This window comes from Saccopteryx bilineata, chromosome 2 (genome assembly GCF_036850765.1).
Source record: "Saccopteryx bilineata isolate mSacBil1 chromosome 2, mSacBil1_pri_phased_curated, whole genome shotgun sequence".
NCBI lineage: Eukaryota > Metazoa > Chordata > Mammalia > Chiroptera > Emballonuridae > Saccopteryx > Saccopteryx bilineata.
In genome coordinates, this window is record NC_089491.1 from 388,652,114 (window position 1) to 388,679,108 (window position 26,995).

Here is a 26,995-nt window from a genome sequence, read left to right on the forward strand (position 1 = left end):
CTGCTAGACGCCCCCGCCGAAACCCTGGTGGGCCTTGGAGTACTCTCCCTTTCTGATCTAATCTCAAATTTCAACCAAGAGCGGCCTCTTCCGGTCCCTGCAGATGCAGAGCAGTTGAACCTATTAAGCCACCTGCTTCCTGAGATTTCAACATTAGGCATGAAAACCACCAAGCAATGAACTGCTTCCCGGCGTGGAGACAAGGAAGCAGATCCGAAACTGAGAATGAAGCAACGTTTATTGCCTGTGAGGAGCAGTCCTGTGGAAATGAAGCAAAGAGGTCAGGAAACGGTGAAAATACGCATTTTGCATATTCTCTGTCCTGTCCCAGAAGAGGGCGGCTCACTCCTCACTCTCATGGACCACCATCTGCAAAGACAGGGGGCGTTGGTAGTTGTGCCAACGGGCAGAGACACATTTCCTGCTGCTCCCTCTCCTGGCAGAGACAGGGGTTGCTTGCTTATACAGTTCAGTAGGACGGGGGTATTTTTTCAGACCTGAGAAGAATAAACAATTGCGTGCATGGAGGAACTCACTCCACCCCACAGCAGGAGAAATGGGCCCTCAGAAAGGACTGGCCCCGGGCATGGGGACTTCCTGCGGACAGTCACCTGCTCACATGTAAAGTGACTGAAGACAGTGCCCGCAGGGGGCGCTGAGAAGACCTCAGTGGGCACCGTTCATTCCTTTTCAGAACGGTGTGATTTAAGTCTTTGATTGCAACTTACAGGCCTGGGCCCTGACCGGGCTGTTCTCAGTTAAGTGACCTGGAGCAAACCCCTTCTTCCCTCCCTGAGCGCAGGATGGACCAGTCCAAAGGTGGGGGTTCTCTAAGGTTCCTCCCAGTTCAACACTTTCCCCATCACAGTGGGCTCTTGCTGGGTTGTCCGGGGGCTGCGGGGGCGAGGGGTGCGGGGTGGGGCTGCAGGTCCAGCCCACACCTGCCCACCGGCTCCACCTACCCGGCTGGCGGTGAAGTCCCGGGTCTTAGCTCGGAGCTTGTTGACCTGAGACTCGGCGATGTCGGCCCGCTCCTCAGCCTCCTCGAGCTCGTGCTGAGCCTTCCGGAACTTGGTGAGATGGGCGTTGGCTTGTTCATCCTGGAACCAGAGAGAGCCGCGGGCAGGTAAGATCAGCGCTCCCTGTGAGAAACGGACCAGGCTGCTGCCTCGAAACCACCGGCGCGTCCGTCCGTCCGACTTACAGCCTCCTCGGCCTGCCTCTTGTAGGCCTTGACCTTCACTTGAAGTTTATCCACCAGATCCTGCAACCTCAGCACGTTTTTCCTGTCCTCTTCACTCTGAGGATGAGAACGCAGGGATGTTGGGCTGCCGGAGGTCCGGCCGGCTGCCCGGGGCTGGCGCGCGTCTCCCTGTCTGTGTCCCGGAGAGCGCGCACGGCCGGGTGTGCGCTTCGCGGAGAGCGCGCGCCCCGCGGGCGTCCGCGCCCCTTACCTGGTAAGTGAGCTCCTTGACCCGGCGCTCATACTTCCTCAGGCCCTTAACAGACTCCGCGTTCTTCTTCTGCTCCCCCTCGAGCTCGAACTCCAGCTCTCGGATCTGGGGGACAGGGTTGGGGAGTCAGCCCGGGGCGGCGGCGCCCCACGGGAGAGGCTGGCGAGCTCGGGATGTGCTGGGGCTCTTCCTGGCAAGTACCCGCGTCTCCAGTTTCTGGATCTGCTTCCTCCCCCCCTTCAGGGCCAGCTGCTCTGCCTCGTCCAGACGGTGCTGCAGGTCCTTCACCGTCTGCTCCAGGTTCTTCTTCATCCGCTCCAGGTGGGCGCTGGTGTCCTGCTCCTTCTTCAGCTCCTCAGCCATCATGGCCGCCTGCAAAGCAAGCCACTGGCACTAAGACGCAGGCAGGGACCCAGGGCCTCCGAGCTGTCAAAACCTGGGCCACCAGAGGGCCGGGGACAAGCTAAAGAGAAAAGGCAGTAAGGAAGGCGATTGAGCCCTCCCTCCCTCAAGGGACTATGAAACGGGCTACCCGGGGACTATAAAATAACCCAAGAAACGAAACTTTCAAGGACTGAAATGGGAAATGGGTCCTTTCTTTCCTTAAACTGGCCCTCCTTGGAACGTAGGCCACTCAAGGAAATTCTTTCTTTATCACCAAGATCGCCAATAAACTTTTTTTTTTCAGAGGAAACTGAGATTTAGAGAAGTCTGACGTGTTCAAAACCCTGGCTTGCCTGGTCAAGGCACATATGGGAGTTGATACTTCCTGCTCCTCCCCCTGTTCTCTATCTCTCCTTCTCTCTCTAATAAAAATGAATAAATAAAAAAAAAAAAAGAGAAGTCTGATGTGATGCTCAGCGTCGCAGGTTTGAAGATAGTGAGGTTAAGGAAAGGCCTCTAGGGAATCGGGGTGTGCTGCTTGAGCCAGCAGGAAAGCAACGCAGCGGCAAGGTCGTGTCCTCCCTTGGGCAGCAGATGGCGCCGTCGGAGCGGTGGCCGCCGGGGGACCGCACCTGAGACCCAGAAAGGTGAAGCGCCGCTGGAAGCAGAGCCCAATCGCTCCGTGAAAAAATGAACTTTGGTGGGATACTGACATCCGAGAGCCTCGTTTCTATATTTGGAGTAAGTCATGTTGAAGGAAAGAAGAGCGTAGTTCCCCACGGGCGTAAGAGAGAGAAGGTAACCCTTTCTGGTCTTGTTTTGTCTGCGCACCCTGATTTCTCATCTCCCCCTGTTAAATGTGCGGGAGGGGCCGTGCTGAGTCGGAGGGAGGTGGGCAGTGGTCTCTGAGCAGGATGTACACCAGGTGGGGCCGGGGGCGGCCCCAGCCGTCTAACGGGAACTATCATCTTGGGATGGGAAAGGCAGGGGGCTGAAGGTAACAGTCTGGGCAGCCTCAGGAGCGGGAAGGAAGAGCCCTACGTCCGTGATGGCCTTCTTTGCTTTCTCCTCAGCGTTCCTCGCGTCCCGGCTGGCATCCTCCACCTCGCTCTGGAGTTGCAGGAGGTCTGTCTCCAGCTTCTTCTTGGTGTGGATGAGGCTGGTGTTCTGGGGAAAGGGGAGCCGGCGTCACGCAGACAGTCCAGCCCGACGGGCCCGTCCCCGGCCTCCCCGCCCCCCACCTGGGTGTGCAGCAGCTGCGCTCTCTCGTTGGCATCCAGGAGCTCCTGCTCGGCCAGTTTCCGCGCCCTCTCCGTCTGCTCCAGGGAGGCCCGCAGCTCCTCCACCTCGGCCTGCAGCAGGTTGGCTCTGCGCTCCACCATCATCAGCTGCTCCTTCAGGTCCTCCTGGCCCCGGAGCGCGTCGTCCAGGTGTAGCTGGGTGTCCTAGCCGGAGAAGAGAAGGAAGAAGTCTAGCGGAAGGCCAGGCGTTTGGGCCGTCAGCCTCGCTGGCATCTCCAGGGGGGCGTTTGAGGCCAGGAGGGGTTCCCCAACCGGGAGGAGGGGCTTCCCGCCAAGGAGGAGGGGTTCCCCGCCCGGGAGGAGGGGTTCCCCGCTGGGCAGCGACCCCACACCTTCAGCTGCCCCTGGACGCTCCTGAGGTGTCTGAGGGTCTCGGCGGCCTGGCGGTTGGCGTGGTTCAGCTGAATCTCAATCTCATTCAGGTCCCCTTCCATCTTCTTCTTGATGCGGAGGGCCTCGTTCCTGCTGCGCACCTCGGCGTCCAGGGCGCCCTGCATGGCCTCCACCGTCCGCTGGTAGTTCCGCTTCAGCTGCTCCAGCTCCTCGTCCTTCTCCGCCAGCTTCCTGTCCACCTCCGCCTTCACCTGCGTCAGTTCCAGCTGGACGCGGAGGATCTTGGCCTCTTCGTGTTCAAGGGCAGCCTTTACCCAACAAGAAACAGAGACAGTAGCAGTGATCTCGCAGAGCGCTCCACACTGCCCTCCGGGCCATAAAGCTATAATGGAACAGTCAAAGCTCTGGCTCCATGATTCACAGCTATCATTTTAAAGAACAAATCCCCTGCTTGATCCGCGGTGGCGCAGCGGACAGAGCATCAGCCAGGGGTGCTGAGGTCCCTGGTCGGAAACCCTGAGGTCTCTGGCTAGAGCCGGGCTCCTTAGCCTGAGCGAGGCTTGCCAGCTTGAGCCCAAGGTCGCTGGCTTGAGCAAGTGGTCACTGGCTCTGCTGTAACCCCCTAATCAAGGAACATATGAGAAAGCAATCAATGAACAACTAAGGAGCCACAATGAAGAATTGATGCTTCTCATTTCTCTTCTTTCCTCTCTAAATAAATAAATGTCTAATTTATCTTCAGTGCAGAAAGTGTTTCATTGCTATTTATTTATATCAGGGGTCCCCAAACTACGGCCTGCTGCCGCATGTGGCTGCTAAGGCCATTTATCCGGCCGCGCCGCACTTCCGGAAGGGGCACCTCTTTCATTGGTGGTCAGTGAGAGGAGCATAGTTCCCATTGAAATACTGGTCAGTTTGTTGATTTAAATTTACTTGTTCTTCTTGACTCCAATGGCAAGAGAAGTGAAGGCAAAGATAAATGAATGGGACTACATCAGAATAAAAAGTTTTTGCTCAGCAAGAGAAACCAATATCAAAATAAACAGACAGCCAACTAAATGGGAACTGATATTTTCAAACAATAGCTCAGATAAGGGCCTAATATCCAAAATTTACAAAGAACTCATAAAACTCAACAACAAACAAACAAACAATCCAATAAAAAAATGGGAAGAGGACATGAACAGACACTTCTCCCAGGAAGAAATACAAATGGCCAACAGATATATGAAAAGATGCTCAGCTTCATTAGTTATTAGAGAAATGCAAATCAAAACGGCAATGAGATACCACCTCACTCCTGTTAGATTAGCTATTATCAACAAGACGGGTAATAGCAAGTGTTGGAGAGGCTGTGGAGAAAAAGGAACCCTCATACACTGTTGGTGGGAATGTAAAGTAGTATAACCATTATGGAGGAAAGTATGGTGGTTCCTCAAAAAACTGAAAATAGAACTACCTTATGACCCAGCAATCCCTCTACTGGGTATATACCCCAAAACCTCAGAATCATTGATACGTAAAGACACATGTAGCCCCATGTTCATTGCAGCACTGTTCACAGTGGCCAAGACATGGAAACAACCAAAAAGCCCTTCAATAGAAGACTGGATAAAGAAGATGTGGCACATATACACTATGGAATACTACTCAGCCATAAGAAATGATGACATCAGATCATTTACAGCAAAATGGTGGGATCTTGATAACATTATACGGAGTGAAATAAGTAAATCAGAAAAAAACAAGAACTACATGATTCCATACATTGGTGGAACATAAAAACGAGACTAAGAGACATGGACAAGAGTGTGGTGGTTACCAGGGGTGGGGGGAGGGAGGATGCAGGAGGGAGGGAGGGAGAGAGTTAGGGGGAGGGGGAGGGGCACAGAGAAAACTAGACAGAGGGTGACGGAGGACAATCTGACTCTGGGTGAGGGGTATGCAACATAATTTAATGACAAGATAACCTAGACATGTTTTCTTTGATTATATGTACCCTGAAATATTAATGTCATCCCATTAACATTAATAAAAATTTATTTTAAAAAAATTTACTTGTTCTTTATTTTATATATTGTAGTTGTTCCCGTTTTGTTTTTTACTTTAAAATAAGATATGTGCAGTGTGCATAGGGATTTGTTCATAGATTTTTTTTTATAGTCTGGCCCTCCAAAGGTCTGAGGGACAGTGAACTGGCCGCCTGTGTAAAAAGTTTGGGGACCCCTGGTTTATATGATCCAAAGATAACATTTAAGTTATTCTAGTCCTTAGGAGTGTAGAACAGCTTAGGGATACTTAAAATTCACCTAAGATTTTGTAAAAATCTCATTTTAGACCTATTTCAGTGTAATAATTTATTTTCCAATGAATTTAACAGAATTCACGGGATTCACTGGTTCAACCGTGCAGGTAGGCGTTCCGGAAGAAAGGGAGCTGACGTTAGTACTGGGATCCACCGAGGCCGAGATCTAGGCAGAGGGGCCGCCCGTGCCCTGGTGGAGCCCCGCCCTGACTGGGGGGTCCGCTCCTGCCCCTGCCGCCCCCTGCCTGGCCTTCCACTCACCTCCGCCTCCTCCAGCGCCAGCTGCCTGTCGGCCTTCTCCAGCTCGACCTGCTTCCTCGACTTCTCCAGCTCATGGATGGCTTTCCCATTTTCAGCGATTTGTTCTGTGAGATCGGCTATCTCCTCTGTAGAGAAGAAAGTTAGGATTGCATCTGAACACCTCTGTGCAGGCATCTGAGCGTGGTGGGCATGGGCATCCAATTGCCCCCCTTTTAACCACCTTATTATAGTTCTAAGCGTGCTGGTGCCCGGACATAAGGTGTTGTAGAGAGAAAGACTCGAGAACCCCCCTGAGGACAGTTTCTGTGTGTGCTCTATAACACATACACACACACACACACACACACACACACACACACACACACACACGGGTGCAGGGCTGTGAGCCTGGAGTCACACCCTCTCCTGCACTCGCTCTGGCCATAGTGGGGCGGGGATGGAGGCGGGGAGGCCTTTCGGACGGCTTTACACTGCTTACGCTCTAAATTCTTGTTCTCTCGTTTTGCAGTTTCAAGTTGATCCAAGGCCTCTTCGTAGGCGTTTTTCAGCTTGAAGAGCTCGGTGCTCAGGGAGCGAGACTCCTTCAGAGACGCCTCCAGCTCCGCCTGGCTCTCCTCACACTTTGTCTTCCACTCGGCTAGCACCTGGGACAGCGTGACAGAAGGCACCAGTGACACAGCCCCTGGGGTGAAGCCTCCAAGCCCAGGGCTGCACTCTGTGGCGTGTCCCTCGCCTACCTCCTTGGTCTTCATCAGTGGACTAACCAAGATTTTGCTCTGTAAATATTACTCAAAATTCATGATTAATCCGCCACAACTGTCTCCAGAAAGCAAACTGATCCTTTGAGAAGCCATTAGCCGGCCAGAAGTGTCCTTTTCCTGATATGAAAATGGCCCTGCCTTTTTAAATATTTCATTATAACTTTGATTCAAGTCAACCTATTTGCTGTACCAAAAGGGGGGCCGGGGCTCTGGCCGGTTGGCTCAGTGGTAGAGCGTCGGCCTGGCGTGCAGAAGTCCCGGGTTCGATTCCCAGCCAGGGCACACAGGAGAAGCGCCCATCTGCTTCTCCACCCCTCCCCCTCTCCTTCCTCTCTGTCTCTCTCTTCTCCTTCCGCAGCCGAGGCTCCATTGGAGCAAAGATGGCCCAGGCGCTGGGGATGGCTCCTTGGCCTCTGCCCCAGGCGCTAGAGTGGCTCTGGTCGCAGCAGAGCGACGCCCCGGAGGGACAGAGCATTGCCCCCTGGTGGGCAAGAGCATCGCCCCCTGGTGGGCGTGCCGGGTGGATCCCGGTCGGGCGCATGCGGGAGTCTGTCTGACTGTCTCTCCCCGTTTCCGGCTTCAGAAAAATACAGGGAAAAAAAGGGGGGGGCTGGCAAGAAGCTTGCTCAGGGGCACCCAGGTGAGATTCCTGCATGCCAGCCACCCCGATGGACAGGCAGAATGCGGGTGGGGTGAGAAAAACATCTGGGTCTGAATAACATCGTAGAAATGGGTTTGTCTCCACTGACAATGTTTGAGAGGAGCTCCCACCCCCATCCCTTTCCCATTTCATTTGACAGATGAGGAAACTGCAGCTCAGTGAGGTCCAGGGACCTGCCCAAGCTCACGCTGCGCATGTGGGACAGGGTCAGGACAGGGACCCAGGCCCCTCCTCCCAGGGCTCCAAGGCACTCCGCACGCCACGGCGCCCAGCCAGCACAGAGCTGAGCCCGCACCTTGTCAAAGTTCCGCTGCTTCTTGTCCAGAGCCGCGGCCATGGAGTTGGCCCTCTCCACGTCCACCATGAGGTCCTCCACCTCTCCTTGCAGCCGCTGCTTGGTCTTCTCCAGGGAAGCGCACTTCGCATTCACCGCCTCCACCTGCTCCTCGGAGTCCTGCAGGCGCTGGGCCAGCTTCTTCCTTGAAGAGGGCGGAAGAGAAGCGGAGGTGACTTAAAGTTTCAATCCCTTGGGACGTCCCTATTCATCACGTCGGAATCACTAACCCTCTGACTCAAACACCCATTAGCGTTCGCAAGCGCAGGAGAGCTTCCTGGCTGCAAAAAATCAGTGCTCAAGAACCTGTGCATCTCTCCCCAAGATCAAGCTGCTTGTTTAGAGCCAGTGGTTCTCAAAGTATGCACCCTAGATTTCCAGGTGCGCCCTATGCTATTCCAGAGAAATATGTGCCTATTGGGGACCAAAAAACCAACAGGGTTTTTGGAGATTAGATTTTTGGGGGACAGAGGTGTGGAGAATTGACTGTAAGCTGACAGTTTGCCCAACCCCCCACCTCACTTGCCTGATTAGGTTGCAAAAGGCTGTTAAGCTGTGGTGCTGGATTGTTTACACTACCCCCCATGTTCCCCGGAAAGACTGGAGGCAAATTTCTTCTATCCTTTGTTTGATGTCAAGTTAAGATGATATGTATGGTGGGGTTTTCTGCACTCAACACAATTAAGAGTAAAAAGAGAGGAATTCTTCAATGTATTGGCCAGGAAATGAGAGTTTGCCTTTCAAATAGATGCCCAAACATTGAAGAAATTGCTAGGACACATTAGGTTCATGTTTCTCATAAACACAAGAATGAAAAAACTTAACACATTCGCTGCAGGACCTGCCGAATTTACTAAATCTTACTAAGAATGTATCTATATATATAAAAAGATCACTTTTTTGTCTTTTTTTTTATTTTTTAACTCCTCTTTTTTATGAATTCTAAAAAGCATAACTCAAAAACTATAACGTAAAAAATGTCTTTTAATGTCAGCTAAATTTAATTTTGTCATATTTATTTCATTTAATTACCATAAAAGCATGTTTGGACTTTATATGTTTTTTCTTTAATATTTGACTTAATTATTATAATGTAGTTCTCAGAAATTTGTATATAGTGCACTTACAATTATTTGTAGGATTTTAAATGTGCCCTGACTTCAAAAAGTTTGAGAACCACTGGCTTAAGGAGACGCAGGCTGAGGCCAGATCCCTCCCGGAGCCCGACAGTGCATCGAGCGACACGGGACGGGGAAAGATCCAGGCACAGAACAAGTCCACTCCCCGGTGGCAGTAGTTCTACAGCGAGAGCCCTCCCTCTATCAGTGATCGTTTCAGGGTCCAGGTTCTTCCAGAGGTAAACAGAGTCACGCACTTGGCCTCCTCCAGCTCCTCCGTGCGCTGGATGGCGTCCGTCTCGTACTTGGTCCTCCACTGGGCAACCTCGCTGTTGGCCTTGGACAGCGCCCTCTGAAGCTCGGCCTTGGACTCCTGCTCCTCCTCGTACTGTTCCCGCAGCAGGTCACAGTCGTGGCGGGAGGACTGCAGGGCGTGGGCCAGTGCGTTCTTGGCCTGAAAAAAAGTCATGATAGTGGAGAGCATACGGGGGGGGGGGGGGTAACATGCTGAGGCCGCATGCGTGAGACAGTCCCAGCTCGCTCCTTCCCTCATCACCTCCTGAATACAGTTGCCCCCCTGTGTGGTCTGCAGGTGCTACCTGAAAAGTATTTTGTTTTGTATGTATTTTTCTGAAATGAGAAGTGGAGAGGCAGAGACAGACTCCCACATGTGCTTGACCAGGATCCAACCGGCACGCCCACCGGAGGGCTATGCTCTGCCCATCTGGGGCATTGCTCCGTTGTGGCTGGAGCCATTCTAGCGCCTGAGGCGGAGGCCATGGAGCTATCCTCAGCACCCCGGCCAACTTTGCTCCAATGGAGCCTTGGCTGCGGGAGGGGAAGAGAGAGACAGAGAGGAAGGAGAGAGGGGAAGGGGTGGAGAAGCAGATGGGTGCTTCTCTTGTCTGCCGGGAATTGAACCCAGGATTTCCACATGCCGGGCTGGTACTCTACTGCTGAGCCAACAGGCCAGGGCCACTACCTGCACATTGAGTCACAGCAGCAACTCCCTCGGACGCCATACCTTGCTCTCCTCCTCCAGCTGCCTCTTCAGCTCCTCCATTTGCTGGGCGGATGCCTGCTTGCTCCTGGAGAGCTGGGATACTATACTTTCCTTCTCTTCCAGTTGACGACTCAGCTCACCTGTGCCCAGAGAGACATCAATTCCTCCATTAATTCACTCGCGTACCAGGTTCCTCCTGTGAGGAAGAGCCTGTGCTAAGACCTGGGAAGAGAGGAGATCCTATGGTGTGGTCCCTTCTGAGGGGTGACGAGTCCAGGAGAAAAGTGGGAGCACCACCCCATCAGAATTGTCCTCAACGGCTAGAAGTGTGGAGTGGCTCTTGTCAGTGAAACCCCTGAGGACAACTGTAAGTTTAAACCTGACCGGCCACACCTGAAGACTCCCACCAGACCTCCCGGTGGCTGGCGTTTCCAACGGTCCATCGATTTGTCATTAAGGGAAATAGCGCTTCCCCAAGGTCTTGAGGTCTCTGATCATTTGAAGGTAGACTCTTGGGTGAACAGGGTCAGATCAGGTTTATACACTCATAGGGAGGAGGTAAGAGAAAAAAGAGGGGGTGAGAGGCTTTAGGACTCTGTGACACCACGGTCATTCTGAAATGGAAACTGAGCTGCTCTTCTCCATTGTCTTGGTTGTGGTGGTGAGCAAAGGATTGATCCACCCATGTTGATGCCCTGGGGGGCCCGTGCTGGGTAACGCCACGTTTCTAGGTGACAGTCCCAAATAACGTGCCCCGACATTTGTATTATGCAGCAAGAGCCCTATACAAATTGTCCCTGTTTCTTTATTTACTGTCTTGACTGCGGACAATCTGAAAAGACATCCACAGGAAGCAGAAAGGCCACGGGGCTCTGTTTCTGGTCCCCTTTCTGCCTTCTAGACTCTTTTGATGCAAGGTTATGTTGATTTGGGAAGAGTCTGAACCAGGTGACAATTCTGAATCCCGTCTCTATCTGGCCTACTCTCTCTTGCTTTTACTGAACTCTCTGTGTCCTCCTCCTTCAGGGTAACGGAATGGCTCTTTTTCTGGGTGACTCTAACTGTTTCTCCACAACGAGGTGCTTCAGTGTTGATGAGTGGCCAGCTCTGAGGGCTCCCTGAGTGAGGTGTTGCCCTTCTGGTCCCCCCCCCCCCCCCGCCCCGGGCACTCACCGGCTTCCGTCTGCAGACGAGACTTCTGGGTGGTCAGCTCACTCATGCTCCTCTGAATTTCCTCGTTCCTGCCTCTGGCCTCACTCAGCTGGTCCTCCAGAGATCGGCATATTTTCTCCAGATTGGCCTTAAAGATTGAGAAGGGGGAGAAAAATGAAGTCCGCATGGAGATGCGAACGACCCCGGAGGTCTCTTTAAACCGAAGCCTGGGCCCCCTCTCCCGCCCGTCAGCCCAGGCACCTTGGACTTGGAGACGGTCTCCATGTTGCTGGCCAGGTCGTCGATCTCCATCTTCAGCTCGCTCTTCTCCTTCTCCAGCTTCTGCTTGACCCTCTGCAGGTTGTCGATCTGCTCCCCGAGCTCGGCCACGCTGTCCGCGTGCTTCTTCCGGAGGGCGGCCGCCGTGGCCTCGTGCTGCAGGGTGGCCTCCTCCAGGTCCCGGCGCATTTTCTGGAACTCGGCCTCCCGCTTCTTGTTCATCTCGATCTGGGCAGAGGTCGCCCCTCCGGCTTCCTCCAGCCGCTCGCTGATCTCCTCCAGCTCCCGGGACAGGTCGGAGCGCTGCTTCTCCGTCTTTGCCCGGGTCGCCCTCTCCGCCTCGATCTCCTCCTCCAGCTCCTCGATCCGAGCCTGTAGAGCCAGTCGGTCCCAGAGTGACTCGCTCTGAACGTCAGGGACAGGCGAGCTTCCCTTCCCACTAAACAAACCCACTCTGGAACTTCTCCCAGAGAAGTATCACTAGTTTCCTTTAGTCTGACATTTTTCTCTTCTTTTTCTTTTTCTTTTTTAATTTTATCGCGAGGCAGGGAGGCAGAGACACTCCTGCATGCACCCTGACCGGGATACACACCAAGCAAGCCCACTAGGGGGCGATGCTCTGCTCATCTGGGGCCCTTGCCCCATTGCAACCAGAGCCATTTTTTAGCACCTGAGGCGGAGGCTATGGAGCCACCTTCAGTGCCTGGGGCCAACTCGCTCTAATCAAGCCATGGCTGTGGGAAGGGAAAGGGAGAGAGAAAGAAGGGTGAAGAGTGGAGAAGCAGATGGGCACTTCTCCTGTATGCCCTGGCCGGGAATCAAACCCAGGACTTCCACATGCCGGGCGACGCTCTACCACTGAGCCAGGGCCTAGTATGACTTCTTCTTGCACCAACGAGGTCATTACCCTGCAGTGATCACCCCGGGATGTTTTCCATTCGACTAAATGTTGGCTCAAAATACTTCAGTTATGTACTTTATTTAAAATCATAGAGAAAAAGAAGTTATCCGTCACTGCTCTGACAGCCTCACCACGGCAGGCGGCCCCCCGGTGCTGCCCACCGGCTCCCGGGGGCTCAGCGCACGGAACACCAGCCGCTAGGAGGGACCCACACAGAGAAGAGAAAACCCGAAACGCTCCCCTTACCTGTAGCTCTTTGATTTTCTTCTGAAAGTGGAGGCCCAGAGTCTGCTCGTCCTCCACTTTGCTCTGCAGCTGGCTGTACTCAAAGTCCTTCCTGGGAAAGGAAGCAGAGGAGGTGGGAACGCGAACACGCAGTCGCTGGCCGCGCAGGAACCGCCCCGGCCGGGCAGCCGGGAACCGCCGTCTGAGGGCCGAGCACCCACTTCTTGAGCCGCTCGTCCAGCTGTTGCTTATCACCCTCCAGATCCAAGACGGACTCCTGAGCCAGCTTCAGGTCCCCCTCCAGCTTCCTCTTGTTCCTCTCCAGGTCCACGCGGAGCTTCTTTTCTTGTTCTAGGGAGCTCTCCAGCTGCAAAGGGGCGTCGTTTCCTCGTGAGAACCGGTGCTCCGCCCCGGAGGAGGAGTCCCGGGGGCCCCTCGGGTCCCGAAGCCCAGGACCAGCGGTGAGCAGGGCGCACTCACCTCCTCGACCTGCTGTTCCAGCTTGCTCCTCACTTTACTCAGCGAGGTGACTTTGTCCTCCTCGGCTTGGAGGTCGTCCAGGGTCTGCTGGTGGGCCTCTTGGAGGGCCTTCTTCTCCCTGGTCAGCTTCGCGATGGTCTCGTCCAGCCCGGCGAGCTCCTCGGTCAGGTTTTTAACCTAGGGAGAAGCCCCGGGTCCCTGTGAGGAAGGGACGCAGTTCGGTGTGCAACGACGCTGGTGAGCTGGCCACCCCACAGGGAGAGTACCTTGTTCTCCGTGGCGTGCTTCTCCTTCTCAACCTTGGCCAAGGTCAGCTCCAGGTCGTCGATGTCCTTTTTGAGCTCCGCACACTCGTCCTCCAGCTTCCTCTTCTTGGCCGTCAGCTCCGCGTTGAGCTCTTCCTCGTCCTCCGCTCTCTCCATCACCTCCTTGATCTTGGCCTCCAGCTGGAATTTGCCTTTGATGAGCTGGTCACACCTTTCCTCTGCATCCAGCAAGTTTTCACTTTCCTAAAAAAAAAATTTTTTTTTTTAAATCGTGATTTCCTTCAACGAGATAAGGGTTGCGACATTCCAGTATTTAGCTCTAGACCGAAGTTCTTGAGGAAGCATCCAAACTAAAAAGCAAAAATCCCACCAAAATTCTAGTCTTCTTACATAATCACACCTAGATGGAGAACGGAAACAGAAAAGATCCCGCGACACCTACGGCTTGCACTTGGAGCTGCAGGTCGTTCTTCTCCTGCACCAGGGTCACCAGCTTCTCCTCCAGCTCCTTCCTTTTCGCCTCCGACTTGGCAAGCTCATCTTTGGTTTTCTGAAACTCCTCCTTCATGGTGGCCATCTCCTTCTCGGTCTCCGCGCTCTTGAGCAGGGGCTTGATCTTGAAGAAGAGCTTCATCCAGGGCCAGTGCTTGACGTTCATGAAGGCACGGACGTTGTACTGGATGCAGAAGATGGACTCCCTGGAAACAAAATACAGGTTGTTTCTAAGGAAGATGCCCCCCCTCCCACCACCACCACACGCTTCCTGAAAAGCGCTCGTGTTTGAACAAAGACCCTACTCAACCTTCTCTGCACCATCTTCTGGAACTCCATGCGCATGAGAAATCCCCGGCACACGGCTTGTGTCCGAGTGATCAGGGTGGCCAGGCGGTCGTCACGCATTTCTTCCAGGGTTCCCAGCAAGCCAGCTTTGAAGAACACCTTAGAGGGGAGAAGGGTGGTGTGAATTGGGGGTCTGCGGACGTCTGAGAGGGACTAACGGCCAGCATCGGTCAGAACTGATCGCCACCTTGGTGTGTCCAAACTTGTACTGAGTGTGGTCGATATCGATGGACGCCAGCAGCTTCTCACAGGCCTTCTTGCTGTCGATGAACTGCCCCTCGGGGATGGCACTGGCGTTCAGCACGCGGTACCTGCCGTTGTGGGCACAGAAAGGACCAGAGGCTGTTAGCAGACATAGCAGCCTTGGAGACCGTCCGGTGCAGGCCTCCCTTCCTAATAAGCAAGTAAGCCACGGGCCAGAGAGGAGGGAAGCCTGCTCGGAACAGATCACAGCCTAGACTCTAGGCCTCCTGGTTCTCCGTCCAGGTGTGTTTCTGCCGTGTGCACATCAGATGAGCTCCCGGGACAAGGCGGAAGAAAGAAGTACAACAGCTTCTTCGGAAGAAAGCTGTTGGCCGAGCTGGTAGGTTATTCGTTTTACACGGGAGTCCATCTGTCGCTGTTCGGTTAAAATGGGTCTTCTCGTTGGTATCTCTCTCTCTCTCTCCCAAATGCCGGCGTTGGCACAGCATGGGAAGACGCATACAGAACTTCCTGTGACGCACCTTTGTTTGAAGTCCCCGTAGAGGATGCGGTTGGGGAAGCCCTTCCTGCAGATGCGGATGCCCTCCAGCACCCCGTTGCAGCGCAGCTGGTGCAGGACGAGGCTGTGCTCCATAGCCCCTGCCCAAGGACACAAGACACATCCCCGTGACACAGAGCCCCCCACCGCCCGCCCACCAGCCGGGAGCCGGCCCGCGTCTCACCCGGGGTCTTGGTTTCGTTGGGAATGATGCAGCGCACAAAGTGAGGGTGAGTCGTCCTTAAGTTCGACATGAGCTTGTTCAGGTTTTCCTGAAAGGAGAAGGTGACCGTGGACAGCGAGCCTGCGGTAGGCTTTTACAGACACAGCACTGTGTTTTGTAATACTGTAGTATCGTGGTGAAAGGTAAGAGACAGCTTTGACTCTTATCATGACTTCTAAAGAATAAGAAGGTTATTTAACTCTTTCTTTTATTAGTCACATGGCTAGAGGAGTGGACCAAAAAAAAAAAATCTTATACAATAGTCTTTTGATTCACAGTGAACCAGAAACTAAGTAGAAAACGCCCTCTGAAATCAACTCAAGAGATGTTTGCTCCCCGCCGGACAAAGGAGACACTGCCGCCCCCGTCCTTCCAGCGGGTCAGAAAGCTTGGGCAGTGGACTCAGCGCCCTGGCCGGCCAGCCCAGCCTGTTCCAGTACGAGATGATCATCAAGTTCCGGTCTTACGTGCGTTAGCCCTCGCTTAAATATCGTGACACCAGACCTGAACATCACTAAGGGACAGCAATCGAATGAAGGCCACATTGTTATTCTTGGATAAAAAGGAGAGAATCTCTACATTTCTCGGTTTGTGATGACGTCAACCAGCTACGAACAGATAAACCGGCATTTTTCTTACCCTGAAAAGGGCAGAGACGGTTTGGAAGGAAGAGCCCTTCTTCTTGGCAACTTTCTTCTTCCCGCTGTCAGCTGGAAGGAATGACAGAGACACGTGCCGGTTAGCGGGGCAGGAGGGACGTTCGGCCCTGCAGATGGGCCCGGGCGGGGGCGGCAGGGTCGCAGGGCGCTCTGGGGACTCGGGTACCGTCCGTGGTGGCGAAGGTGGCATAGAGGTGCGCCAGGAGCCTGTTGGAGGACTTCTGGTACAGCCCGACCACCGTCTCGTTCAGGGGGTCCTTGTTCTTCTCCAGCCAGCCCGAGACGCTGTAGTCCACGGTGCCCGCGTAGTGCACCAGGGAGAAGTGGGCCTCCGCCTTGCCCTTGACGACCTTGGGCTTCTGGAAGTTGTTGGACTTGCCCAGGTGCTGGTCATACAGCTTGTTCTTGAAGGAGGTGTCCGTAGCCTTGGGGAACATGCACTCCTCCTCCAGGATGGAGAAGATGCCCATCGGCTATAAGAAACATAACAGGCTATATACCTCAGTGCTTAATCCTAGTATATCCCAGTGACTCCACTGTCTGCAGGAGCCAAAGACAACTTCTAGTAATGGTCCCAACAAAAGAGGAGCTTCCCCTGGGGCGTAGCATGTATCTCTCTACCTTCTCGATGAGCTCGATGCAGGCGGCCAGGTCCATCCCGAAGTCAATGAACTCCCACTCGATGCCTTCCTTCTTGTACTCCTCCTGCTCCAGCACGAACATGTGGTGGTTGAAGAACTGTTGCAGCTTCTCGTTGGTGAAGTTGATGCACAGCTGCTCCAGGCTGTTGTACTAACATGGAAAGAGAGTGTGCACGTAACAAGTTAGACTTCTTTCAAAGGCCAAGACCACCGAGCTCCTCCTGATGGCTCAGGCCCGGGCCAGCTCATCTGTGTTCTCAGACATAGCTCATGATCTTCAGGATGTCCCCGAAACTGTAGCTGCTCTGTAACCCCCACCAGAAGGGGCTCCTCCCGCTCCTGAGTGCTTGTGAGCGGCGCCCCTCCCGTGCCCAACCACAGACGGCCTCAGTTTGTAGTTACTCTCTGGCAGATCTTATACCAGGGGTCGGGAACCTTTTTGGCTGAGAGAGCCATGAACACCACATATTTTTAAATGTAATTCCATGAGAGCCATACAACAACCCGTGTACATTACGCATTATCCAATAAAAATTTGATGTTGTCCCAGAGGACAGCTGTGATTGGCTCCAGCCACCCGCAACCATGAACATGAGCGGAAGGAAATGAATGGATTGTAATACATGAGAATGTTTTATATTTTAACATTATTATTGTTTTTATTAAAGATTTGTCTGCGAGCCAGATGCAGCCATCAAAAGAGCCACACCTGGCTCGCGAGCCATAGGTTCCCGACCCCTGCCTTATACAGACTCCTCATCCTCCTCTGTAGATACAAGCTCGTCTTTGATTTGCCCGCCTGTCTTCTCTCTGGGACACCAAATAGATACTTTGATGAATGGCTCTATGCCTCTAACCCAGAACTAGTGGGATTTTTATGTAAAATATTGCACAATTGACTTATTTCTAAATTCTCCATCGCCCTGGCTCTCTGTAACTCCATCACCGCATTTGAGTTTTGTGGGTTTTTTAAAATCATTAAACTATATCCTTTAAAATTGTATTTGACAGAAAGGTTCCCCTCTCTTAGAGTAAATACAAACCCTCTCCACATTCTCTTTTGTCTGGATGGACGGGTCCACCCTCCCTCTAGTCTTCCTAATTGATGTGATGTTACGGCATGCTGGCCACCTCGACATCCTCCCCACGGTCACGCAAAGCCACACAGAAGCATGAACGCAAGCAACACCAACCTCAAAGATCTCGAAGCCCGCGATGTCCAAGACCCCGATGAAGTGCTGTCTCGGCAGCTTGGTGTCCAGCTGCTGGTTGATGCGGGTGACCATCCACAGGAACAGCTTCTCGTACACCGATTTGGAAAGGGCGTTCACAGCATGGTGAACCTGTGGGGAGAGGTCCGTGCTGAGTCCGAAGGCAGTGACCACGGGGCAGCCCGCGTCCCTTCCCGGCCCGGAAGTGGCTGCCTACCTGATCCACAGTCTGGCCTTTGGTGACGTACTCATTGCCGACCTTGACCCTGGGGTAGCAGAGGGCTTTCAGCAGGTCTGAGGAGTTCAGGCCCATCAGGTAGGCTGTCTTGTCGGCCACTAGCAAGAAAAGAAAGACGATGGCCAAGGGCCAAGAGGAAGAACCCCTTGGAAATTCATTCATCCAGATGTGGCCAAGCTAGCCTCTGTCAGAGTTTTGTTTTGTTTTTAGTTTTTGTATCTCTAAACTGCTTCTGTGCGGCCGTGGGAGCAAATTCACTCAGAGGATATGACAGATTTTATGAAAAGGCCGGATTGGGTTCCAGGAAGCCCTGGTCACCGCTCGCCGCTACTGAAATAGGGACATTCTAACGACTCAGTGAACACAGGTGCAAGGAGGATTGGTCACTCTCCCAGGAGGCGCCAGAAAGCCCCAGCAGGACACCCACCCAGCCCCGGCACCTGGACACCCACCCAGCCTGGCTTACACCCGGCCCCAGGGTGCCCTCACCTTCGGTGCCGTCGGGCTCGGCCTGCTCCTCCCGCTGCTTCTGCTTGAACTTCATGTTCCCGTAGTGCATCACGGCGCCCGTCAGCTTGTACAGGCCGGATTTCTCTTCTGGACTGAAGCCCAGGATGTCGATGGCGCTCTGGCATTGGAAGGACACGTATGTCAGCCGGCCGCCTCAGTGGCCGAGAAGGGGCGTGCCCGGCCTCACCCTGCGGCCCACTCACGTCCGTGGCCAGCAGCTCCTCCGCGTCGTCGATGCTGGCCACCCGGATCTCGCCCTGGCTGATGAACGGGTAGTCGTACGGGTTGGTCGTAATCAGCAGCAGCTCTGAAACGAGGCGTGGTTCGACAAGGTCCCGTAAGAGACAGACACCCAGCGGACTTGAGCTTCTGCGTTCTGGTTTGAAACTGCCTCTTCCGGAGCCCAGACTGAATTTTAGAGTTGGCGATCTCTTTCCAACAGCCTCACCGCACTCAGACTATGACTATGTGCGTGGAGGCCCGGTGTGTGCGTGGGGGGGTGGGGGGGGCGGGGACGACTGTGCCGCTGCCCCGCCCCACCCCGTGCAAATGTCCATTCAAGACCCCGGAGAAAATGCAGAATGGACATTCTCTTGCTTGGCATGTGAACGCGGCTTTTTGTGAGGGTTCAGAAAAGCTCGAAGGGAGGCTGGCTGAGCCTGGGTCTGGGAGGAGCCCACGCTGGCTGGGGTGGGGCACAGGTTGAAAAGCGGCACCCGGTGTCCGGGCTTGGGACCAGAAGGCTGAGCAGACACAGCCACAGGGCGCAGAAGGCCGTGTGCGCAAGGCCCCTGTTCAGTGCAGAGCAAAGGGCAGGGTGGCCCTACAGGCTGGATTGTTCCTCCAAGCTTGCACCCGCCTCCCTGCGTTTGGTGCAAGGCTGGTTTCCGTTTTGAAACACAAGGGGGCGCTAAAGGACAACAAAATGCTTAAGTGTTCAGTTTTTATATATTGTATATAATATACACATACACACTGCTCACAAAAATTAGGGGATCAGGGAACGTACAGACACTCCAGTACTTTCAGTCTTTGGTAGAGTGCATTTTCACCAATGAAATAAAAAGTTGGTTTTGTATCTCATTTGCATAAGCAACCAACTTTCTTTGACTGTCATTTGCTTTTCTGATGTTCTTGCTTCATAAAAAAAAATAAAATGCTTCTTTTTTTTATAGCTTCATATTCATTTTTAAATATCCCCTACTCTTTGTGAGCAGCATATCGATAAACCTGTGCTGAATTCAGGAGTGGTTTGCTTTTGTTGTGCACTGGATTCTGTTTCTTTCAAATCAGCATGTCTGTACGGCTGCATCTCATTTCAGAAGCGGACTCTTGCCCGTCGAGAAGGCGCCTTGGTATAGATAGGCTCAGCCCTGCCGGGTCCGGGGGTGTCAGAGCCCGAGTGCCTGAAAGGCCTACCCCACCGGGGACTGGGGGCTGGGGGCTGGGGGCTGGGGGCTGGGGACTGGGGACTGGGGACTGGGGGCTGGGGGCTGGGGGCTGGGGGCTGGCTCACCTATGAGCTCGGGCTTCTTGTTGGACAGGATCTGGTAGAAGATGTGGTAGCTCCTCTCAGCCTTCAGCTGGAAGGTCACCCTCGACTTCTCCAGCAGATCTAGGGTCACAGACACGGGAGTTCCCCACATGGTTCCCTGACACCAGGAGACATCTTCTGAGCCCAGTAATCTACTCACAAGTTTCAATATCTGCGGAGGCCAGCTTCCCAGTGGTGCCGAAATGGATTCGGATGAACTTGCCCTGTGGGGGGTCAGGGGTGGGGCAAGGGAGACCGGCGTTTACCATGGCTCCAAGGGTCCCAGCTAGTCTCCTGGGTCCCATGAATAGGAGCTTTATTTTCCTACAGTTTGAAGTTAAATATGACCTCCTCTTTCTCCCTTCTTCTCTCTCCCATTTGATGTGACTCCCCTTTCCCGTCCCCTTAATGCTACGCTGCCTCGCAACCTCCCCACCTCGCGCCATCAACAGAGTAAGCCGCTGCTTTTTTCCAGGTGTGGATCAAACCGCAGCACATCCCTGCCTACAGAATCCTTTAGTGGCTTCCTGAGTGACATCAGGCACCTTCTCATGGTCTACAGACACCTCGGTGACAGGTCTCTTTCTGCTTCTCCCCTCCCATCATGGGTGTGCCCTCCTGCCACCTCTCTGCCACCACTCAGACCCTCCTCCAGCCCCTCGACTAGACCCCCCACTGCAGAGCTACACTTGCCCCGACCCCTCGACTAGACCCCCCCACTGCAGAGCTACACGTGCCCCGACCCCTCGACTAGACCCCCCACTGCAGAGCTACACGTGCCCCGACCTCTCGACTAGACCCCCCCACTGCAGAGCTACACTTGCCCCAACCTCTCGACTAGACCCCCCCACTGCAGAGCTACACTTGCCCCAACCCCTCGACTAGACCCCCCCACTGCAGAGCTACACGTGCCCCAACCCCTCGACTAGACCCCCCACTGCAGAGCTACACGTGCCCCGACCCCTCGACTAGACCCCCCCACTGCAGAGCTACACTTGCCCTCTGTTCCTGCTCCTTCTGCGGTCTCAGGACTCACAGACACCCACATCCCCGCAGAGAACTTGCCCGCTGACACCGTCTACAGGAGGCCTGGTCCCAATTACTCTGTCATCGCTGGCCCTGTTTATTGAACTTCATACCCATATATCGTTAGCAGGAATGTATTGTTATCCAAAACTGCCCCATTGATTTGTTTCAGTCCTCCGCTGTCGGTCCCCTCTGGACTGTCACCTCTGTGAGGACGAGGACCCTACTCATCTTGTAGGCCACAGGGAACATCCCAGCGTCACTGAATCAGACTCACAAAGCGAGAGGAGTTGTCATTCCTCACGGTCTTGGCGTTCCCAAAGGCCTCCAGCAGCGGGTTGGCACTGATGATTTGGTCTTCCAGAGTCCCCTGAGGCACAAAGTCAAGGGATCAAGGGGAGAAAAAGCCACAGAACGGCCCGGCCGTAGGCAGCGGTCCCTAGCTGTGTCACTCCTGCCTGTCCGGCTGCCTGGCAGAGCCAGTCCCTGCCGCCCTGACTTCCCAATAGGGGAGGAACCGCAGCAGCGCGGCGCACCCAAGCCCGCGGTGCCGCGGTGCTGTCTTTGGCTGCGGTGTAGTATCTCAGCTGCAGATTCCTGTGGGGCTTCGGTTCCCTGCTTCTCCAGTCAGGGAGGTTGTCTTCACTTCAGACTGTTGTCACATTGTCATTCAGAAAGGTGACTAGAGTCCCCTCAAGTGGGCGTATGTCATTCTGCCACAAAAGAAGCCGCTCTCTGGGATTTTCCCAAACTGACCCCTTTTAGAGACTTATTTTCCAGAAAGCAGACAGGGTCTGATCCTGCGCCGTCACCCATACACTGGGTCATCAGAAGACTCTAGCCCCCGGCCCGCTCCCTCTCTGTGAAGGAGGGGGTGCTGCCTCCCCGTGCTCCCCCGTCCGGAAGTGAAGACACAGACAGCCCCCCTCACAGCGTACCTTCATTTTGGAGTCCTTCTTCTTGGCCAGGTCGCCAGTAGCTGCAATTGTTGCAAAGTACTGGATGACCCTCTTGGTGTTCACAGTCTTCCCTGCCCCGGATTCTCCGCTAAATGTGGAGTGATCAGAAAAGAAGTTCTGATAGTATAAATAGTGTCTCCAAGGTGTCACACGGAGGCCTAAACATGCTCTAAGCCACATCACACACACGTCTACCAAACACACGTGAGACCACACAGAGGCGCAGCGTCCCAAGGGAAGGCTCCCCAGCTGGGCTGAGCCGAGGGTGGGTGGCTCCAGCAGCCTGAGGCCTTCCACGAAGTTCTTGCCCGTCCCCAGATCTAGCTTCTCCTGAGAGACATTGTTCTAAGCAATGTCTAATTGCTTAAGACATTGTTCTAAGACATCTGTTCTAATGGACAGAACATGGCAGGTGGCACCTCTGCCTTCTGCACTGGGGACAAGGAGCCCCCACTAAGAAACTGCCTCGGGAACTTACGTGATCAGAATGGACTGGTTTTCACGATCTGTGGAAGGCAAGAAGAAAGGAGAGCTGATGGCAGTATATGACAAGAGCTGCCCTGTGTTAGCCCGTTTCTCAAGCAGTCACCGGCCAGTGCACGGCACGAATCCTCCACCCTCTGGAGTGTGTCGGTCCTGGGGAGGGGCCTGAGAATGAGCCTCGGGAGGCTGAGCCCCTGCTTAATACCAGCCAGTGGGTGTCACCAGTCAGTGACTTCTGATCACATTAGATCGAACCATATGAAAATGTCAAGGCTGGTTTGTTTGTTTGTTTGGCCCCTACAAATAGTAGTTTCATAGGGTCATTAGGTCTTAAATGCAGCCTGCTCAGCGGGCCGGCAAGGGGCTCGCAGATCTGTCCTCTTTCTGCCTCTTGCAGCATCTTTCCCTCCTCTCCTCTGTGTGAGGTCCCCGGCCAAACAGAGCAGGCCCGGTGCCGCGTGACACTTCTCTCGTGCCCCCCCCCCTGCCCCCAGCGCCTGTTCTAACCACCCCAGGCTGCCTCCCTGGGCACCTACCGGTCAGCATGAACTGATAGGCGTTGTCGGAGATGGAGAAGATGTGGGGCGGGGCCTCCTGGCGCTTTTTGCCTCGGTAGGCGGCTACCACCTCGGGGTTGTACACCGGCAGCCACTTGTAGGGGTTGACGGTGACACAGAACAGGCCCGAGTAGGTCTGTGGGAAGGTTAAAAAAAAAAAAGCATACGTAGGTAAACATACAACCTTTTGCCTTTATTAGTTTTGCACTTTTCTTTACAATAAACTAGTAAAATAAGGGAGATATAAATAACCTCTAATGATGAGAGACAAGCTAGACTCGAGGAGGGGCGTGGCGGGACCGCCCACCGCCGGTGAGTGACAAGGCTGAGACCCTCTGCGGTCCTCCTGCCCCACCCATGGCTCTCCCTGCCCCTTCGCAGCCCTCCTTCCTCCAGCCTGTCTTCTGCCTGTCCCCCCCCCTTCTCTCGCTGTCTCCTCTTCTTCCTCTTCCCCATTCTTCTTTTCCCCATTTCCCTCCGTTTGTTCAACAGCTGGTTCGGACACTCCGCCCCACACACAGGCGCCCCGCCCCCGGCCCCGCCACGCGCCGGGGGAGAGAGGCGCCCACTCGGGCACGGACATAGATCATCCAGGAGGTGTAGCGGTCCTTGAGGTTGTAGAGCACGGCCGGCTCGTTCAGGTGCGTCAGCATGGCCATGTCCTCGATCCGGTCGAACTTGGGCGGGTTCATGGCGTACACGTCCTCGGGTTTGACCACCAGGGTCTGAAAGGGGAGCAGAGTGGCGCTCACCTAGTGCTCTCCGTGCCGTCCGCCCGCTGCGGACGCCTGCCACCCAGGAAGGGGCTGGTGAGCCAGTCAGAGGGGCAGGTAGGCGAGAGAGAGAGAGAGAGAGAGAGAGAGAGAGAGAGAGAAAAGACACCCATCTGACAGCGAGCGAGACAGGATAGATGCCGCTTGAGAAGACAGACGGGACTGGTGGCAGCCATGCGGGGCCTCTGTGTTTTCCCTGGGTGACGGGCACGCGTGGGGAAAGGAGGAGGGAAGTGAGGAGCAAGAGTGTCCAGATACAGGGGACGGAGGGTGCAGGACAGGGGCCGGGGGGATACTCGCTCGCTCGCTCGCTGGGGAACACTAGCTGGACCCAAACCCTGCTTGGTAGCTGGTGGGCTTGCTCTTATCTACTCGGAGAACGGCACGTAGGCAGCCCCTGAGCAGGGACAGGAGAGAGAGCGAGGTGGCTTTAGAGCAGCTGGCTGGCAGGCTGGCACCCGCACGGGGAAGGCCGGGGTGCGGCCGATGCACAGGCCAGACCGGGCAGCTCCGAGGCCGGGACACAGCCCAGCAGGGCAGCAGGGGGCACGGAGGAGGCGTACGCGGCTGTCCTCCGTCTCCACGGTGACCTTCCCATCCTGGGTGCTCTTCATCTTCCCCTTGGCGTATTCCTCCTTGGAGTCGACCACAAAGCAGTAGGTTCTGGCGTCGAAGGGCTGGTTCTGAGCCTCGATCCTCTCCTTCTCTGACTTCCGGAGGAAGGGAGCAGCGGTGCCGAACACTTCCATTTCGGTGTCGCTGCTCATGGTGTCAGCTGGAAGGCAGACCCCCCAGGTGAGCCCCGCGGCTCCCAGGCGGGGCTAGCACCTGCTCCGAACCCTCGGTCCTCGGAGCTCCACCCATAAGACGGAGCTGCGGGGGGGGAGGGGGGGGCACCGAGCAGGCCCAGGATTACGGAGTGGCTGTTCTGTGCCAGACACACAGGGCACGTGCAGCCCCGTCTCCTCGATGCTCCGAGGCTCAGCCTGGTGACGGACCCAGGGTGGGTGCCTCTCAGCACCCCACTTTCTCTAAAATCCAGGCAGGTGTTACCGAGGGAAGCTTTTAAAAATAAGCACTATTAAAAACTAAAGGCCATTCTTCAAAGTGACTCTGCTCAATGGCAAAGAGCTAAAGAATCTCGGAACCACTTTGAGTCAAGGTGGCCACCTCCTCACACCAGGAACCCAGAGGGTGCCTTTCTCAGTGGCCGAGACTAGAAGCCACATCCCACCTCCGTGCCCCTTCGGAAAGTCTCCTCGAGTTAGGCCTCCTCTCTGCTCCTCCGCAGCCTCCCTGTACCTGCCTGAGCTTTCCTGGGCTCTCTGCTCCTCCGTGGCCTCCCTGTACCTGCCTGAGCTCTCCTGGGCTCTCTGTGCCCTCCAGGCCTTTGGGAGGCAGGAGGAATCGTAACCTCAGATCCCCCGGAGATCTCCACCTGCTGCAGACATGGCCCAAATTCTCACCTGAGAGTCACACCCACAGGAGGACAGCAGAAGGCCACAGCAGCCGGGGAAAGTCAGACCTGCCATGAGCACGCAAAAAGACAACTCAGGTGGGTTTCTCCGAGTGTCTGGTCCAGCTTAGAATCAGCTCTTGCCCTGGCCAGTTGGCTCAGCGGTAGAGCGTCGGCCTAGCGTGCGGAGGACCCGGGTTCGATTCCCGGCCAGGGCACATAGGAGAAGCGCCCATTTGCTTCTCCACCCCTCTGCTGCGCCTTCCTCTCTGTCTCTCTCTTCCCCTCCCGCAGCCAGGGCTCCATTGGAGCAAAGATGGCCCAGGCGCTGGGGATGGCTCTGTGGCCTCTGCCCCAGGCGCTAGAGTGGCTCTGGTCGCAACATGGCGACACCCAGGAGGGTCGCAACATGGCGACGCCCAGGATGGGCAGAGCATCGCCCCCTGGTGGACAGAGCGTCGCCCCTGGTGGGCGTGCCGGGTGGATCCCGGTCGGGCGCATGCGGGAGTCTGTCTGACTGTCTCTCCCTGTTTCTAGCTTCAGAAAAATGCAAAAAAAAAAAAAAAAAAAAAAAGAATCAGCTCTTGATGAGTTAACTAAATAGGCTAAAGGACCAGTAACATAGAAAGAGCCTTACCCCAGAGGGAAGCTGGAGGGATAGATGGGACGCCATCCACAGGGGAGCCACTAAGGGAGTAACAGTCCCTGCCCACCTGCCCCCCAAACCTGGCTCCTTCCAGCCCAGCAGGGACCTTTTGCAGTGCCTTCCATTTAGAATCAGGGGTAGAAACAGAATCTCTGTTTGAATAGCGTGTGGCTCCAAGCCCGGGCCAGGGAGAAATCTCTAGGACTGGCCGAGTGACACCCAGCCTGTGTGGTTGGCCATGAGAGGACAGGACGCACACAGGCACGTGCAGCCCAGGTGGGGACGGTAAGGTCACAGGAGGGTAGCAACCCCCCCCCCCCGGGGTCCCCTGCATGGTTCAGAGAGGCAAAGGGAGAAGGCGATCACGGGGCACAGGCCAGTGGGCATGGAGGGTCCGGGGGAGCCGGACCATGAAGGGGGCGTGGGGAGGAGCAGAGAAGGCTGCAGGATTCCTGCTCCGGTGGCAGCGAAGGGTGAGTGGGCGTTAGGGCCTAAGCAGGTCTACCTCCACGTCTGAGTTTCTTCTTTGTCTTTTCTTTTAGGGAGAGAGAAGGTGCAGAGTGGTGGTGGTGGGCGCATAGTAGTTGCTTGTCCTATGTGCCTTGCCCGTGCGAGCCCGGGGTTTCGAACCTGCGACCTCAGCGTTCCAGGTCAATGCTCTGTCCACCGCGCCACCGCAGGTCAGGCCACATCTAACTATTTCTTACCAGATCGGGCAGCGCTACGCACAGAGCGCTCAGCCACACGCAGGAGAGGAGCCGTGCAGGAGGGACTGGGACTTACCTCCTCCCACGAGAGAGCAGCCACAAGGGGCCGAGCTGGCCGGAGCTTTTATAAGTCCCGCCCGCCCCGGGCGCTCGTTCCTTCTCTATATTTGGAAAGAGAATGACAGACACCCCGGGCTGAGAAGCAGCTCCTTCCTCACGTTTTGTTGTTGCTGTGGTTGCCAGGGGAAGGTATATATAGAAATGAGCGGGATTGTCACCATTTCTCCAGCTCCACAGAGTGCGGAGTTTGGGATGCCTTGTTCTGAACTTGGGGCGGGCGCCTCTGTCCTGGCTCTGATGAACTAGCCTAGCTACCTCCGGAGGCCCAGCCAGACCCCACCACCTGCGGGCAGCCAGCCATCCGGCTTTTACCTGGGTGCGAGCCCCTGCCTCGGGGACAGGGACAGTGATTGCCTTCAACGTCTCGTCCTATGGGAAAATCGAATGCAACCAAAAAGTTCAAAGCCTCCTGCAGTTTTGAGGGAGACCTTTGTCGCAACACAGGGTGGTGA

At 55.0% G+C, this 26,995-nt stretch overlaps 1 protein-coding gene across 1 annotated transcript; it reads right to left on the bottom strand.

Annotated features, from left to right (window-relative positions):
- Positions 1-297: 297 nt before the first annotated feature.
- LOC136327244 (myosin-3) lies at positions 298-26,493 on the bottom strand. The gene is made up of 41 exons (XM_066264242.1): positions 26,424-26,493; positions 25,081-25,139; positions 24,178-24,389; positions 23,423-23,566; positions 22,821-22,977; positions 22,280-22,307; positions 21,781-21,889; positions 21,120-21,212; positions 19,977-20,040; positions 19,799-19,897; positions 18,486-18,589; positions 18,262-18,400; positions 17,752-17,870; positions 17,517-17,666; positions 16,304-16,474; positions 15,849-16,155; positions 15,663-15,733; positions 14,985-15,072; positions 14,784-14,901; positions 14,246-14,369; positions 14,021-14,157; positions 13,661-13,916; positions 13,219-13,461; positions 12,953-13,129; positions 12,694-12,839; positions 12,494-12,584; positions 11,329-11,718; positions 11,089-11,215; positions 9,937-10,055; positions 9,170-9,366; positions 7,756-7,939; positions 6,517-6,682; positions 6,039-6,163; positions 3,472-3,780; positions 3,080-3,283; positions 2,880-3,005; positions 1,656-1,826; positions 1,455-1,559; positions 1,205-1,300; positions 963-1,100; positions 298-369 (listed from the first exon to the last, which is right to left on the bottom strand). The coding sequence occupies exons 3-41, from the start codon at positions 24,379-24,381 to the stop codon at positions 343-345; spliced, it is 5,823 nt and encodes a 1,940-aa protein (XP_066120339.1). The 5' UTR covers positions 24,382-24,389; positions 25,081-25,139; positions 26,424-26,493; the 3' UTR covers positions 298-342.
- Between the last annotated feature and the right edge of the window lie 502 nt (positions 26,494-26,995).

Coding starts and splice junctions, on each gene's coding strand:
- LOC136327244 (XM_066264242.1), bottom strand. CDS start 24,381: ATGAGCAGCGACACCGAAATGGAAGTGTTCGGCACCGCTGCTCCCTTC. Junction 15,073..15,662: donor CCGTCTCTGCCCTTTTCAGG/GTAAGAAAAATG, acceptor TTCTCCTTTCAG/GAAAACCTGAACAAGCTCAT. Junction 12,840..12,952: donor TGGAACAGCAGGTCGAGGAG/GTGAGTGCGCCC, acceptor GCCCCTTTGCAG/CTGGAGAGCTCCCTAGAACA.